At 38.5% G+C, this 16,003-nt stretch overlaps 1 protein-coding gene across 2 annotated transcripts in view; it reads right to left on the minus strand.

The window, feature by feature from the left end:
* Positions 1-10,979: 10,979 nt before the first annotated feature.
* Positions 10,980-16,003, minus strand: part of LOC111243973 (uncharacterized) — a 74,447-nt gene continuing 69,423 nt past the window's right edge. For both annotated transcript variants that reach the window (XM_086978937.1, XM_086978938.1), the window contains 2 exons: positions 14,184-14,286; positions 10,980-11,459 (listed from right to left, as the gene is read on the minus strand). In XM_086978937.1, coding sequence (XP_086835063.1) covers positions 14,259-14,286 — 28 coding nt within the window. In that variant the 3' untranslated portion in view covers positions 10,980-11,459; positions 14,184-14,258. The remainder of the gene's footprint in view (positions 11,460-14,183; positions 14,287-16,003) is intronic.

A 16,003-nucleotide genomic window follows, 5' to 3' on the forward strand; every position in this document is an offset into this window, starting at 1 on the left:
TCCACCATAGCGTCGACGGACTTGACGGCGAGCACATAATATGCTTCCAAATATGTACGTTTGAGCAGTTCATTCATGCTAATGGTCCTTGTGTACAAGAAAGAGCGGGTGGCATAAAAACAAACAGTGAAGAGGCAATAAGGATCTACGAACCAAATTCTGTGTAAGCAAGGCGTCTGACTCGGAGGTCCATTTACAAAGCCGCACCCCTCCGTGTCGTTATCGTAGCTTTGCGCTATGAACAAATCTAGAACAAGACAAAACTCAACAAGTTTAAACGATCGCTTTTTGTCCAGCCGTTTATCAGCTTTATGAAGCATCACATTGTCGCCTTTTTTTCATGAGCATGTAAGCATCAGTTCGGTGTTCATGAGCCATCTTAAGCTGGAGGCCAGCGTGATGGACGTTACAATAGCCAATAACCAGAGCTGACTGTCCTAACCACGACTGCCGTACCTTACGGTTTACGTCAGACAGAACGATCATTTATGGTAAATCGTGAATAAATGCTTCGAACCAGAGCTTTATCTAGAAGCTCGCTAAGACGATTTGCGCTAAGACAGGCGTTGACCTTTCTTAGCTCACTGGGCAGAATGTCTTTGGCCTATTTTTCTACAGCTGACTGTTCTCTTAGCACCGGGTATTTTGACATCGAAGGCCTTCAGTCCATCGAAAAGTAAGTGTCAGCAAAGATACGCGTATTATTGAGACAAGTTACATACGTACTGTAAATGATATGGATTCTTGTTACATTTAAACCATTATTCGATTAAACGATCGGCGAAGGGAATACTAATAGAAATCTATACAAGTTTTATGTAACAGTCGCTTTACCTCTAGGCAAATGGGGCGGTAGTATGTTCGCTAGTTTTTTTAGGCAGCCTTTGGAGAGGTACCCCTTATTAGGTGCATGGAGTTGCATGAAATGGCTCAACCAGGCGCGCTTAATAAACCTCCCTTTGTGCTTGATTCGAATATTTGTTACTTTCACTTATCAAATGGGCACACTGAATTAGCGCACCTGACATTGAATCATACTCCTACATAAAACCTAAATTAATTCTTATTTGTAATCTATATATATATATTGATTATTTAATAAAATGATGGTTTATTTTTGCTGCGTAACAAGAATTAATTCAAAAAATTCACAGCGTATGTATAACTTATATTAATAATACGTAACTTATTTAGGAGTCGTTATATGTGAACCATTTAACATTACCCTTACCATTACCCCCTAATTAATATAGGTGACAGGTGTACAGCTAGAACAGGGCGCTGTACGCTCAACACAGTTCCGTACTTGCGATATTTATTTACGTAGTAATGATGCCTTATCGGTCTAAAATTTCGTGCGTGTCACAATGTAATTGTATTTCTTATAGTTATAAATATCTAGAAATGTAACCCGGTAAGGCTGGCTGTACAATTCAAGCCAAAGTGAAAATAGGGTGGCAATAGCCATTTTCACGTAACGCTATTCAACTTCTCTCTCGTGCGGCTCGTGTAATTTAGCTGAAATAATTGTTTTGACTTTTGTTCTCAGCCGTATTTTAATTTTAGACTGGCATAGTTCTGTTGCGCAAATAATGTCTCTAGGACAAAATCAGCCTCAACTTGAACGTAGCGCATGCTGTAAGTTATTTTATCGATAAATGCCTAGTGAATATATATTTATATGTGGTACGATACAATTTTCGCAATAGAGAGAGCCAAACAGGGACAAACGCTTTCCGACTACAATCGTTATTGTTTAGCCTATTAAGAGCCTTAATGGCGCCGAGCTTTTCTACTGCAATGCGGTGTTACAGAGTAGCTTGACAAGTGTATTAGAAATTACCTTCAATAATCACACACAGTTATTATATTAGGGTTACTACCGTTCTTGAAATCAAGACAAGCCACGATATAACGTTGTATTATTAATATGATTCATGTGACTTTCGTCATTTATGAGCGTGTCTACATAAATGCCGACGTAAACAGAGACGCCCATCAGGAGCCTAATAGGTAACGATGAAACTATGATTTTACAGAGTACAATACGTTAATGGTACGAACGTTTCAAGAACGGAGGTCGGAATATTGGGGACCAGGAAAGAGGAGGAAGAAGATGCCGGAACTCAAAAACCAAAACCGTATTGACGTAAAAACGTATTAATGTCGCCTCATTAAGGCTAGGTAGCTTCGCATGATCCTATTGTTCTATTAATGGAACCACACTATCATCGCTGGAAGGTGATTCGGACTTTTCAAATGAAATATGTCTGTCGACTGTGATCCATTTCAGTACACTATTAACTTCAATCAATACAAGCATGTACTACTCAGATGATCTCATTGAATCATTCAATCGGTACATACAACGCGTCGTGTATCCAAAGCAGAGAAAGGTAATCGGTACTACTTAACGATTCCTCCAACCACAACCCCTTCTCTCCATTAAGAAATACACTCAAAAGGTTACCAGCCTCATATTATGTGTATATATATATATATATATATATATATATATATATATATATATATATATATATGATTAATTCAGAAAACCATTGTCTTCAGTATCAAACTTATGTATCCATGACCTGCGCCAGTCGTCAAACTAACCGTGACCCACATGACTCCGCCACAGAAGACAGTTGACCTGTAGTCACGTTCAAGTACTGCATAGCTGTGTATCCGGCAAGTGTACATCTACTCCTAAATTACATTTTAAAAATCTTTTAAGGATAAACTTTTTTCAACGATATGACCTCTCTGGTATATATATATATATATATATAATGCCCAGATCCTCTGCTGAATGAGTGAAGGTCTTCCGACAAAAAGCTAAAAGCCGATTTTTTTTTTTTGAAAAAATGAGCTATGGAGATGACAGCAATTTTGAAAGTGGGCGCAAAACTTAAAAGTTTTATTTTGTTGGGCTTTGGTCACGGCCGTTGCCAGCAACATTATTTATTTTCTACAGATGCTACCTGCTTTTAGCATGTACCTAGTGGGATGTCGATAGTCTGTTTAGACGCCACGGTGTTGAGAGGAGCCAATCGTTGGTAAACAACTCGATTCGTGGTCAACCCTTAAGACAGAGTGGTATGCCCCTTGCATTCCATGAGCAGACTAAAGGGCCGCGGAAGCTGCGTGGAGAGACCTGGCAGCGTATGGAAAAATATCTCGACTTAATTAACCTTGCGATTTGATTATTTCGCGTTTTTTTTCGTCCCACCACTCACTGGCCAATTCCTCCTCTTTACTGTGAAGAATACTCGCCACGGGGGTAGTAGCTTGCCTCGCTTCAGGAGATGATGCCAGGAGTACTGCGTAAGTATACCAATGACAAGCTGCAAGGCTAGCGAGATTAAAAGCCCTCATACGGAATTACACCCAATGGACAATAGGTATCTTTAGGATATTTTTGAAACGGAATGTGTACGTGTGACTTTCTTATAGTTTTCATATTATTTTGATATGTTCTCTTTTTTTGGACCACTTGGCTGTAACAGGGTCCTTTTTTTTGCAGGCGTAACCGAACCTACCTGAACATGATTTTCGTCACGTGGGATTGAATAGCATACGAAGTTAATATTTTCAGCCCTTTTATCGCCTTTTTTTGATTCCTTCAATCAACCAATGTGACAACACAATACGATAACATCACATTTACTTAGCTTTGTCAAAGAAAACGTTTTTTATTTAGAAGTTCTGTGTGAGCCGTCACGCTTTTACATTAACCCCAACCCGGGTATCAATGAACGAAAAATATAGCCGCTAACAAAGGATAGCGCAGAAGATCCTTAGAAATCCAACAAAAGTAGATATATTTCCACAATATTTACCGTGTTCTAATCTTCACATTAAATGCTGCACGGGAAGGTTTTACGACGATTTGAAAGACGGTATGATTAGATAGAAAAGAGATAACAACGATCTTTGCCTAGACAATTCGAGCGTAACTGTAGTTGGTTTTTGATGTTTAGCCAAGGCATATGCTGGGGTACGATGTGCCGTACTGTATGTAAAATCAATGCTGTCGCACATAGATCAGACGGTGTAAAAACTTATCCATATAGAAGGAACCGACTGAATAGTAACACCTTCGAGATACGCTGAATCGTCATGATGCTGAAGAATATCTCATACAATGAAACGTGTCATGATAAAAAATTATTTGACAGCTGTGAACGGCTGAAACAATCTCCAGACAACACACGGAACCGCTAATTCTAATGATGCTACCAATGTGTCATTTGCAATAGCAGTAATCATAGTCACCTGTCAGATGGTGATCAGTAACGGCGTAACAAACGACGGAGAAAAATCACTTACACACAGTCTAGTATAATCATATAACAGCAGGCTATATCACAGAGTTTCTTGATTAGGTTTGAACTTAACACCCATATTCGATTTCTTCTTTGATGCATGGGGAGATGGGTACGCTAGTACGTGCCGCTGTCCTATGCATTCTTGATAGTGTATCGCAGTTTCGCCGTGCATCCGCTATTTCGATCTCTTTGTATTCATACAACTCATGTATGTATGTATTGGTATGCGTCCATCTTGGCGGTAGGAAGGAAATTCTCCAATTTTTTTAAGCGATTCCGCAAACAATCCTCCTGCATTCGCAAAGCTTAATTCACTGTTTGTGTTAAACTCTCTATTGTTAAACGTACGACTCCAGCACGGCTTGTCTGAACTTGGAAGAGATCCGGTAGGCGATGAAGTTAATCTTCTTGATACTAGCTCCTAGCATTTGCATGATGGCCTAACCGCTACAAGCATTTACACTGATCCGTTATTTACGCTGGCTGCAGTCACTTATGGCGGACAAAGATGGCTAAGTTATTAAACGGAGAGATAGATATTTTTGTTTCTGATAGAAATGCAGCTTCTTCCTAACCTCACATCGTGTCATCATGGCCCAGGTACCAGGCTACAATCATCGTCCGTAAGCACAAGGACGTTACTGTGTATAATTTAGGATAAACAACTAATTCATTGCGAGTGATGCTGGACACAAAAAATAAACACGATGTATCGTGTAACAGAACCAGAACTTCGTTGAAGGGGTGCGTCAAACTTGTGCGCACCAAGAGTCGCTTAAACTAAACGAGGCAACTTCAAATGTATTCAACGGCCTATTTTAATAGTGCATAAAGGTAGCCAGTTTTATTTTACATGGCTACTATTGTGTCCTGTATACGGCTGAGCAAAAAGTTCGACCCGCGGATGTCTAGAGTTTAATCGGCTGACTGTTTGTAGGACGAGCACCTTGGACATGCCGACCTTGCCGCACGACTAATTCGCTATAGTGAACGCTGGTCACGTTTTGGTTACTCTCTGACTTACAACGAACGTTTTCTCTGAGAGATCTTGGCCAAACTGATACAAGATCACACAGGTTGCCTGTCCGAAGGGCTGCAGTCTGGAGGCAAAAGCTATAGGGCAAGTAAGAGAAGGACAGAGAGAGATAGGCGTCCAGCAGAAACGACTAGATGTAGACGTTTGTGGACAATAAAGTCGCGAAAATGGAATGAGGAGACTCTAAAACACAGAGACGATGATGGCGACTGCATTTACGTTGCAAACGGTTAACTGTGGCCCTCGCCTTTCAAAAAAACAGGACGAACCTAATTATGTTCATCTAACACATAAACGAATCTGCAATAACAGAAAAATATGAAGAGGTGGCGATCCAAAATCCATTATGGAAAATCCTGTTATCTTCTGCTATAACTGATGGAAATGGGGTGGTGCATAAACGCGTTCTAGTTTCATCCGTATGTCTGGCTTGAGTCATAACGGCGGGTTCGGTGATCCTTAACGGTAATCATCATGAAATAAGCTGGTTTCGTTACAGCAGCCCTGTGGAGTCTCAATTTGCTCTTTGTGACATTTTTATTCAGTTAAAGCTTTGTCACAAGAGGCTAAAGAATTATAAATAGGCTTTTATTTCGTTATAAAAATACTCAACTCTTGAGTGTCTTTCCATCATTGCTTTGCATTTCCAGTAGGTCTATTCATCACTATGTTTAATCATCGGCTAACACGGACGTATTTCTCAACCCTACTATGCTTTAAATGAAGCATATCAGCGCATCGGATACTCTTCCTTCTTTTCTTTTTCGTGGCGTTAATTTACTGACGTCGAGGATCGAACGAAGCTGCTTTGCTCGGCCGTTGGCGCTCAGAAACGCAAAAATGTTCTCAGGCTTTATATCTTTATCCTAGGATTTTTCTCGAATAGTTAACTGTTACCTTTAATATGTTTTTATGCCGTAGACAGCACACACTTTAGCCATCTTACGTAGGTCATCAAAGCTTTTTTTTACAAGTTCTTCTTTTCGTATGTCGTATCCTTCATAACCGAATCTTCTCATTCGAATTTGGACTCAAGCCCTATTCGAAAATTTTGATGAATGAGGAATGATTTCTTAAAAAACATTTTTCTTGCAAGTGTACATATTTGAAACTTGACGACAGTATGGCATTTGAACACGAAAACGCAAAGAAAATAAGCAAATACATCAATTTGAATAGTGTTACTTGTTCAAATCAATGGCAAGCCATCATGCTGGATTTGACATACATCTGATACGGATGATGAGCGGAAACGCCAATCGCGGAAAGAAGGCGAAGTACAAGATCGGCGACAATCGGGCGAGTCCTTGTAGCATATTCATTGTTGACTCGCTCGCGAAAGCTCATCGTAAATTAACCCGATGAAAAAGATCCCGATAGTGAAAGACTTGTAGGAGGAACTACTAGCAGAATGTCTCTGTACAAGCACACAAACGCAAACATCTTATATACGTACAATTGTACTGAGTACATATAATAATATTCGATGTTTTTGTGTGTATGAACGCGTTATTAATAGATATAAGTAATTATTTCATAGAACTTGAGCTTTTTGTTAGCGCTTGATGTTACGCTTAATGATCTCGTTCTCGGCTATAACAATGCTCACATTTTGTTAGATTTTAATGAACTTTAAGATTGATTTAATTTACTCGACCCTAGTTCAGTAGCATGGGTCACGCGCTAAATCAAATAGTTACGGTGCATCGCTCACATTCCGTTTACTTTGAAAAGTATTATAGCATTGAAGTTTTCGCAAAAAAATCTACGTTCTCCGAAACGAGTTCTAGGAAAAATTGACCCAAATAAGCTTTCTAAATGCTATTTAGACCAATTTCTACCCGATTACGAATTTTCTTACGTTCACATATTATTGCTAGACGCACCAACTGCTTTCTTCCGTGTTTTTGAATGTGTGTTTAAAATTATACTTTTTTTTGTTAAAAATCACTTGGGTCCAAGATATAGTATAGAGCAAAGTGATACAAATGCATATCCAAATGTAGATCCAAATGTATATATATATACAAAGCCTGTATCCATGACTGAATCTCTGGTCATTCTTAGCAACAAATGCTATTTGCAACCTCGCATTAAGAATGATGCAGGTCAATTTTCAGGCTTGAAATTACTTTACCAGCTTTTGCTGCAACCCCCATCTATAGGATCTTATTTTGTCCTAAAAAAACTTGCAATAAAATTGGCGATCATTTTTTCCGACGTAGAAACATTGTCGAGTGGGAAATAAAATTCGATTTTTACATCGCCATCAGCATGGAGCTGTCACCCGTCGGATGTACCGGGTCTAAACTGGCATATTATGCCTTTCTTTTAAACTCAGATCGAACAAATCTAGCGCTGTGCAACAGATGCGATGAGAAGAATTGACATACGGTCCATCGTTAACATATTTAAATCTGTTCATTCCATTAAACGAAGTAATATTTCTCTGCCATTAGAGGTATCGTGTGCTAACCTTCTGAGGAAGGTTGAAATGAGTCAGCTTAGTCAAAAGCTGGAGCGCACGAATGGTGTCAAAAAAGGTCCAGTGGACTTGTTTTGTTCCGGTAACTTGTGAATTTGCTAAACATCGATAACTTTAGTATAGTATGGTTCGATATTGTCATTTGATATACTTCAGAATCGAGATATATCTCGCGAACTTACTGAAAACCTTTTAGTTGATGCTTCAAGCATGAGACGGCTGAAGTCAGGGCTCGAGGGGACATGATTTTTCCTCAGAAAAAATAACCCTTTTCGATGTAAATCGTTCATCAGAGAATTTAACGAATGACATATACGTAAAGCGATTTCCTCTAAAGAATGACCCGTATGACTATTTTGTTCCCAAGCCCATAAAGTCCGTTGAAACAATAAGACAAAAACCGCAGGAGGAACCAAGGACTGTGCCCAAATGCATCTCAAAAGCTCAGTAACAACTTTATAAACTTGTTGCACCCACAGGCAATATTAGGCTACAAAAATCTAGAGCATTAAACCAATTTTATATTTTATTGAATAATTCCGATAATTCAGTCTGAGATTTGATAGTGAAGTTACGTTTTTAAGCATCGCCTCAAGCCACAGTAACTTAGTATTCCTAGATGCTACCTCACGCCTTTCAATGTTATTTGCAGGGAGAATATATCAGGCTTATAAGAACGATGAAAGGTATGCATCTTTTGCAGACCATAGCCCTGTAGCCATCAATGCATCAATGCTTACGTGTCCATAAATTTTATTATCGGTACTTGTATCCCATCCAGTATCGGTATGGATTTTAGAGGGTTTCCTAATTTCATCGAAGACGCATTGCATCGTGCTACTTCGTTTTGAATAACTGTTTACAGAACATCAAATGGAGTCTGTTATTAAAATAACGCTTTCGTTACAGAAGGCTTAGGGAATCTCGGACAGCATTAGCGCTATTGAAACTAATGATATCCATGCCATAAATGACAAATGATAGCTTCGTCGTCAATCTTCCGTACGATCTACCTAAAACATCACAAGGTCACCACTAATAACAAAATGAGCCTTCGAACATTTATATTTACCCACCAACTTTTTTTTTTGGCTATTACTGCAGGACAAAGAGAGCCTAAAGCTGTGCTCGTTAGTCTATTGTTTTGTTCGATCTATTGCTATCTAAATGCTAACTATTAGTTTGAAGGACTTTTGAAGGAATAACCAAGTCGTCTGGTCGTAAACCTCTTTGCCATAAACTCGGCAGCATTTACTTGCGTTAGGAGATAAGTTATAAATTAGTCATTTTGTTTGCGTACCCGATACTCTGATACTTGAATAAGAATCGGTAGTCCGCTTCTAATAGCCTGACGGAGATTCTGTTACGTACGCTATAAAAGCTGCGTATAAATTAGCTTAGTGTTATTTTGTTTGACGACTGCAGGATCCATGCAACGATCGGCATATCGTTACTCATAACAATTGTTACGCGTGGGGCCCTCGACAGAACTCCTCGATGGCGGTTCCACATGACTCAGTGATTATTTATGAATAGCAGCGTTTGTATCGAAGTGAAGACCCTGGGGCGGGGGACGGGGGTAAGAGCAATTGTTCTGTCAGTAGTTGCTGTGGACTATCCAGCTGGACCGTTTCATTGTTCTGACCAGTAATACATTTCACATTGGTAATTCATTGTCTATTAGAATTTTTTTATCAATTCCTTTTTGTCCTTAAAGCTAATTGACATGAGTGACTTACGAACTCGACTGATCAATCTTGATTAGTCTATTTCCACCCTAAATTAAGCGACAAACGATTAACTCTTTACACGTTACCCGAAACAGTTGGGAAAAAAAAACGAAGTTGGGAAAATAACAATGAAAATAATCGAGGCTGGGCATGATCGATTGTATTTACCTAAATACCCCATCAACGTCAGCACGCTTGTCACCATCATCAATATCAATAATACAACGATCTACTGTTTAGTGATCATAGCGAATTCTAAAGAAGACTAATCACAAGATCGGCATTCTGACTGAAACCGTCGAAGCAGAGTAAACGGTCGCGTTCTTCGGAACGGGTTTGTATATCTGTAAAGGGGACGGTAATATCTAGAAATCACAAAGCACTTAGCATCACGTAAGAAGCAGTAAAATGCCTTGTATCAGAATATATGACATCGATACTACTTCAGCTTCATGCGTAAAGATGAGATCGGAGTATTTATTAGTCGATGGTTCTTCAATGTAACTGTGCCAGTGTACGATGTATATCACAATTGTTTTATGCAGTCTCGTAACGGACCGCCTATACTATAGCGTATCAAGTTGACTTATGGGACAAAGTGACTGTTTCTTTGAGGGTTTCTTTCGTCACTGAGCAGGATTCGATTGTACATTTCAATTGCGTTGCCAATACGTAGGGAAATCCAAATCGATCATTTGAAATTGTTTAACAAGCAACGGTTACATCAGTCAAGCAGACATCTGGATTGTTCATTATTAGACCGAGCACTACCACTTATTCGGTAAGACAAACGTTTACATGCGAAAATAAAAAGTAGAACATATTGAAGTAACGTATATCGTTGTAGCACTCCTTAAACGGTAGCTGAGCAAGATTCCAATTGGTGGAGCTCGGAGTACTATAAAAACTTACGGCTATGGCCAATAGAGGAACAAGTTTTTTTTTGTCATATTAAAGCTTAGCTTCACACAGCTTCGATTTGCTGAAAAATAGAGTTAATTTGGATCATTTGCGCTAAACTTACATTTTCCCACGTTTTCCTCTCGACTGTTACCTTTTCCTACTTTAATAAAAAAAAAAAAACTAAAGTCTTTAGAAGGCGTTAAAGAACTATACGTAGCATTTCCGCAATGAAAGTTTCGGTACTTGAGCGGAACAGTTTGCTACCTTCTTCCTTCAGAACTTGGCTAAAAGCCACTGGACCTGGCATTGTTGCAAATAAACCCAAGTTACAGATGTACACATGGTCGTAGGCCTTGCATCGGAGAATAGCATGACTGCCGTATCGAAGACTATACATATGCGAGCTAAAAAACTTTCCTAATATGGGTGATATATAGCATGCTTGAAACCTCGTACTTGCTCCATATATTTAGATCAAATAACACTAAATGAAAAGTCGTAATTGCCAATCGATCACACAATGTATCATATAGTTTCGCAATCTATATGTTAGCTGCGCAATGCCTGTCTATAATGAAAAGTCTATTAGACATATCGAAATAGCACCTTTCAATATGTTAAAGTATCAGACCACATATGAATGCATATATAAAAATGAAAGCCAACCACTAAGAAATCATCTATGTTGTAAGGTGTTTGCTTACGTGAGATGGAAACGTGTCTGAAGTTGAGGAGATACAAATACTGGCTGATTTTTTATGCAAGCTTTTTTTTTTTCTATGAATCCGGATCCGGTATTACTGATAATACATTTATTTATTAACGACTAATTGATAGCATCAATCGGTTGTACTTCCGTACAGGTCAGCCAGAATCGTGAATTTAAATGTTATCCAGCAGCAGATTTCGATGGGATTGATCGTCCGAGTTTACTAGGCGCAGGCGTTGAGAACAGGAAGCTCCGCAATAACAGTCTCCTTTAGAGATACAATAGAATGATATTTAGATAAACGGTTATCAATCTCATTTCACTCTACACTTACAGAGTACCTTTTGATTTTCAATTTGATAGACGAATTTCACACCAAACCTCGTAGTATATGAATTAGAAAATTAAGAGGAACTTTTGATCGGGTAAACGAGTAGCAGCAGCAGCAGTAGTAACAATTTTATGGACTGAACCTTGTTCGTGAACCTAGTTTCATTTAAGTACGGCTTAGAACAAAAAGGTCAGACGAGAAACATTAGCTGTATTTATGATACGGAGAATCAAGATCAAAACATGGAAGCTAAAAATCATACTATATTCGTTTAATGGCAGGTAGAGCGATGGCTTCATCATTTATATCACGCCTTCGCACGCTTGAAGTCACTTTCTTAGAAGGCCCTGCATTCACGAAGTTCGATACCATTGGCATCATATGGAATAGGTATTTTAGTTTAATATGCTTTCCATTTTTGTGTTTTGTATACATTACAAAACTGTCCCTGCTAAATCCGCTTCATCATATCTTTGTGGGAGACTACTCATATTCTTTGATCTAGCCAACGTTGCACAGCATCCGATCCTTTTAAGGATTTTCATTTATTTCAGGAGTCAACTAAACACCGACTTTTAGACGAAATATAATAATAAATAGTGTGCAATTAGCACACCCATCTTTGCCCTGAGTTTTCGAAAAAACGCACTTTTCGATTTTTTTCAATTTTTTTCGATTTTCAAACGAATTTTTGAGAGGGTAACAACAAAAACGTTCTCTGCAAAGGATCATAGGAGCTATAATATAATTCTCATTTTCGCCAAGTAATTTTGAGAATTTTTGAAAACAAGTGACTCTGTAGATATTATATTAAAAAAAAAAAGTAGACTACAATATTCTGAGTAGTGTCTTAATTTCAAGGTGGTTACGTGCACGTGTAGAGGAAATTATTGTATGAAAGACTGAAACAAGCCTCAATTACGTAGTCCCCCATATTGTGTAGAATTTTTGACACAATCGAGTATCTTTGTATGATTCTAAATCAGCTATTTAGCTAAATAAGCTGTTGATACCACAATGGGTGGTCGGAATGGCTGCCGTTAATCATAGCATATTTTTATAGTATATCTATTTATAGTATCTAAAGATAATAGTAATTATCTTTAGAAGATACCCATCGGAGCCACCATTGCTATTTTCCGAATAATGTTTAAATAGCGAAAATAACTAATTTATAAAAGATTCTCTCTGGTATGATAAAAGTTCGATAATCGATACCTGCAAAAGCAGCAGGTATTCTAGCTAAAAAATCCGCTAACTTAAAAAAAAATATTGCCTCATTACCCACCACAAGTAAATCTTGTTCCAGTATCGTACTGACTCTGTTAGCGTTTATGGAATACTACTAAGCAGAAGGACGAAGTTTCAGCTTCTCGGAGATTTGATTTTCCGCCGTAACATGGTTGAAAAGGAAATTTAAGGATGAAAAATGAGCTGTGTCAATTGAAGCCCATATTAGGCTTTTTAACTACTATTTATGTTCAAGAAAGGGCAGCTTTCGGTAGATTAGGTCTCTGCTGATCATATATATATATATATATATATATATATATATATATATACACACTGCTAGCTTGCAGGTAATGCTATCCTATAGTTTCCATGCCGAGATTCTACCATCCTCTCAAAGTTTCGAACTACCATATGTACATGAGCGTTTTTTCCCAACTTTCAACTTTTCAACAACAACACCTTTTACTAATAAATACGATACAGTTTTCAGGCAATTTCTATTAATCTTATGTTAAATTATTGTATGATAATACTGATTACTTGCTATTAACAATAATCGATATGATAATTTGCCAGCGAAACCAGGGAGTCACAATATTGCACTATTATGTTCTATGAAATTAGGATGTAATGTTTAATAGAACACTAGAGGGCACGTTTTTGCATTACATTAGTGCACGATCCACAGCTTTAGTTGGCATATGAAGGTAGTAGTATTTAATTCCGCAGTGGTTGAGTTGACAGTGAGAGGGTGAACAGACCCATGAATCAGTCATCCAGGATCCTGCAATTTCGCGCAAAACACCGGAGTTCTTGCCCGATCTGCCATGTCGCATTATCCAACCACTAAGGGACAGCGCGTCCCAAAGCTACTATGCCTATCCATCATGAACTATTTCTCTTGTTCCTATTGTTGCAGCACTTTAATCGAATTGCCAGGCAGGAGGGCTAGTGCTGGCATACGACTATTTTCAATTCATAGGTAACTATAGGGACTCCAGCATAGCTCACCAGTAACGGCTTAAAAGACCTCTGGCGAAGATGGCCGCCGACTAGACATTTAGTTGAACGCAACGTAGATTGACTAACGACATTGTCCATGCGTTGCTTCGAAGGATTAGATATGCCCCCCCAATCCAACTACGTCTTCATCCGTACTCTGATACGGTATGTCAGAATTAAGCGCCTCTGGCGTCGCTTCCGATTTGGGATTCGTTTAGGAGGTTCGCTTTATGAAGATTAGAGTGTAAAAAGTGATGAGCAGACACATCACAGAGGACGCATTTGTACGCAGCTATACTGGCATCCGCTGGTTTGCATCAACAACTATCAACCCCGAAAGCTAACGTACAGCTAACAGAACTCTACGATACGGCGTACTAAAGTCACTTAATATAGCTATATAAGCAATTCTATATATAAACTTACCGGAATTCAACGTTTACTTCGTACACGGGCATATCTAGGCAAGATATGAATGTGCCTGGGCCAACATCTGTGGTCCTAATCTTGAATCGCCTCAGTGCTGCTCCTATTGAGAAAAAATAGACAAAATTGTTCGAAATTTGGAAACAAAGCCTAGACCAGGACCTCAATAGCTTATATACTGTACTCTTTTGTGGCTTTCAGGAAGTTTTACTTTGTATATAGAAAAGCATCGATACACGAAACGAATATATTTTTCAAGCAAACAATATTCAGAAGCAAGCAGAATCCTTAAAAAGGAAAGACACTGCAAGGGTTCCGGCTGACGGTGGACACTTCGAAATGCCGTTTTTTTTTTGTAGCAAAGAGACATTAAATGGCCGATAGGCTATGTTTAACAAATACATGACTGCCCTATGCGCAGTTGGTTACCGTTTCACAAATATGAAGGGTTTCACAGGGATGTCCGTTACACTTCATCACTACTTCAACTTTGCAGAGAAAGCGCAAGAGTTTAATTCCGTTAGAAACTTCCAAGTTTTTGAGTAGATGATCCGTTACTCTCGCTTTCAAATACATCCTTATTAAATTTGAATATTGTATGTTTGAACAAATAAGTTCCTTTCACTTGATTCTACAAGCACGTTGACATGGTCCGCAAAAAGAAATCAAAAACGGTCAGAAATGTGCGACCTCCATATTATCAAATTTATCCGCACGTTTTATAACCCGAATATATGCTGCTCTGTAAGCATATCTTACGGCCTACATGACATTGTCACAAGGTTAGTCGTTTAACTGACAATTGTTATTGAAGTAAGGTCGGAGCCGAGTAAGGTAAGTAAGTACCGAGTAAAGTTGTAAAGTTGTTCCGCTTGTTAGACAACAGTAATGGGTCATTAATCGTTCTAGTATTATAAAGAACGGTGGTCCCTCAAACAAAGGTTTCCCTTCACTGGCTTACAGTTAGAAGTCCAAATCTACGACCACATGCACTCGCAGAACAACGGCAAACGTTGCGTGCACACACGTGTTTTTACCACCGTAACAAGACAACAGATAGTGACAAAGGCAATTATAGATCTATAGTATAATAAAAACGTCCAGCTGTACTCAAAAAATGATTTTATCACACTGATCTTATTTCATTGAAGCGCCTTTAATGGGCAGTCATTATTCAGGGAATACGATTCAGAGAAATATTTTTTCCCGTGGTCAAAGAGTGAATATATTAAACGATGAAGGAAAAAGCAACTCAAATTTAAAACATGTAAAAATACGTGTGCATGTGCTTGATTTTTTTTGGCACACTTAGTGTGTTACGAAAACTTCCATTCTGCCATAGCCACGCATAATTCGGATACGATATTCGTAGTCAATTTGGTACCTCGACGATCCACGCTCATGTGCTCCATGCACTTCAGCTCTACTGCATTTACTAACCTGGAAACTACCAGAGGGCTCAGCTACAACTTCGAAGCTACTAGGGCGCCCAAACGGCGCCCAAACATATCGAAGCATATGAAACCTCGCCAAGATCATTCTAATTTTTCTTTAGTTCCTGTAGGTAGTTCCTAGTAGATATAATATGGATCCTGTCTTCAGCTAGAAGATCATTTTATTTAATAGTATTTTATATATAGCACACTAGCATTCTGCTAAACGTAACGACCAACCGGTGGTTCAAAGAATATGAATTTTTTACTGTAAAAGTTGTAATTACTCTATTTGAGAAGTGTTTGTTTCGTTTAAAGTCGACAGTTACCTGCACATTAGAAAAACTAAATGAGTGTATTCCAATTTAGGAGTATCTAAATGAAAAC

The sequence above is a fragment of the Varroa destructor genome, unplaced genomic scaffold (genome assembly GCF_002443255.2).
Source record: "Varroa destructor unplaced genomic scaffold, Vdes_3.0 BEIS01000002.1, whole genome shotgun sequence".
NCBI lineage: Eukaryota > Metazoa > Arthropoda > Arachnida > Mesostigmata > Varroidae > Varroa > Varroa destructor.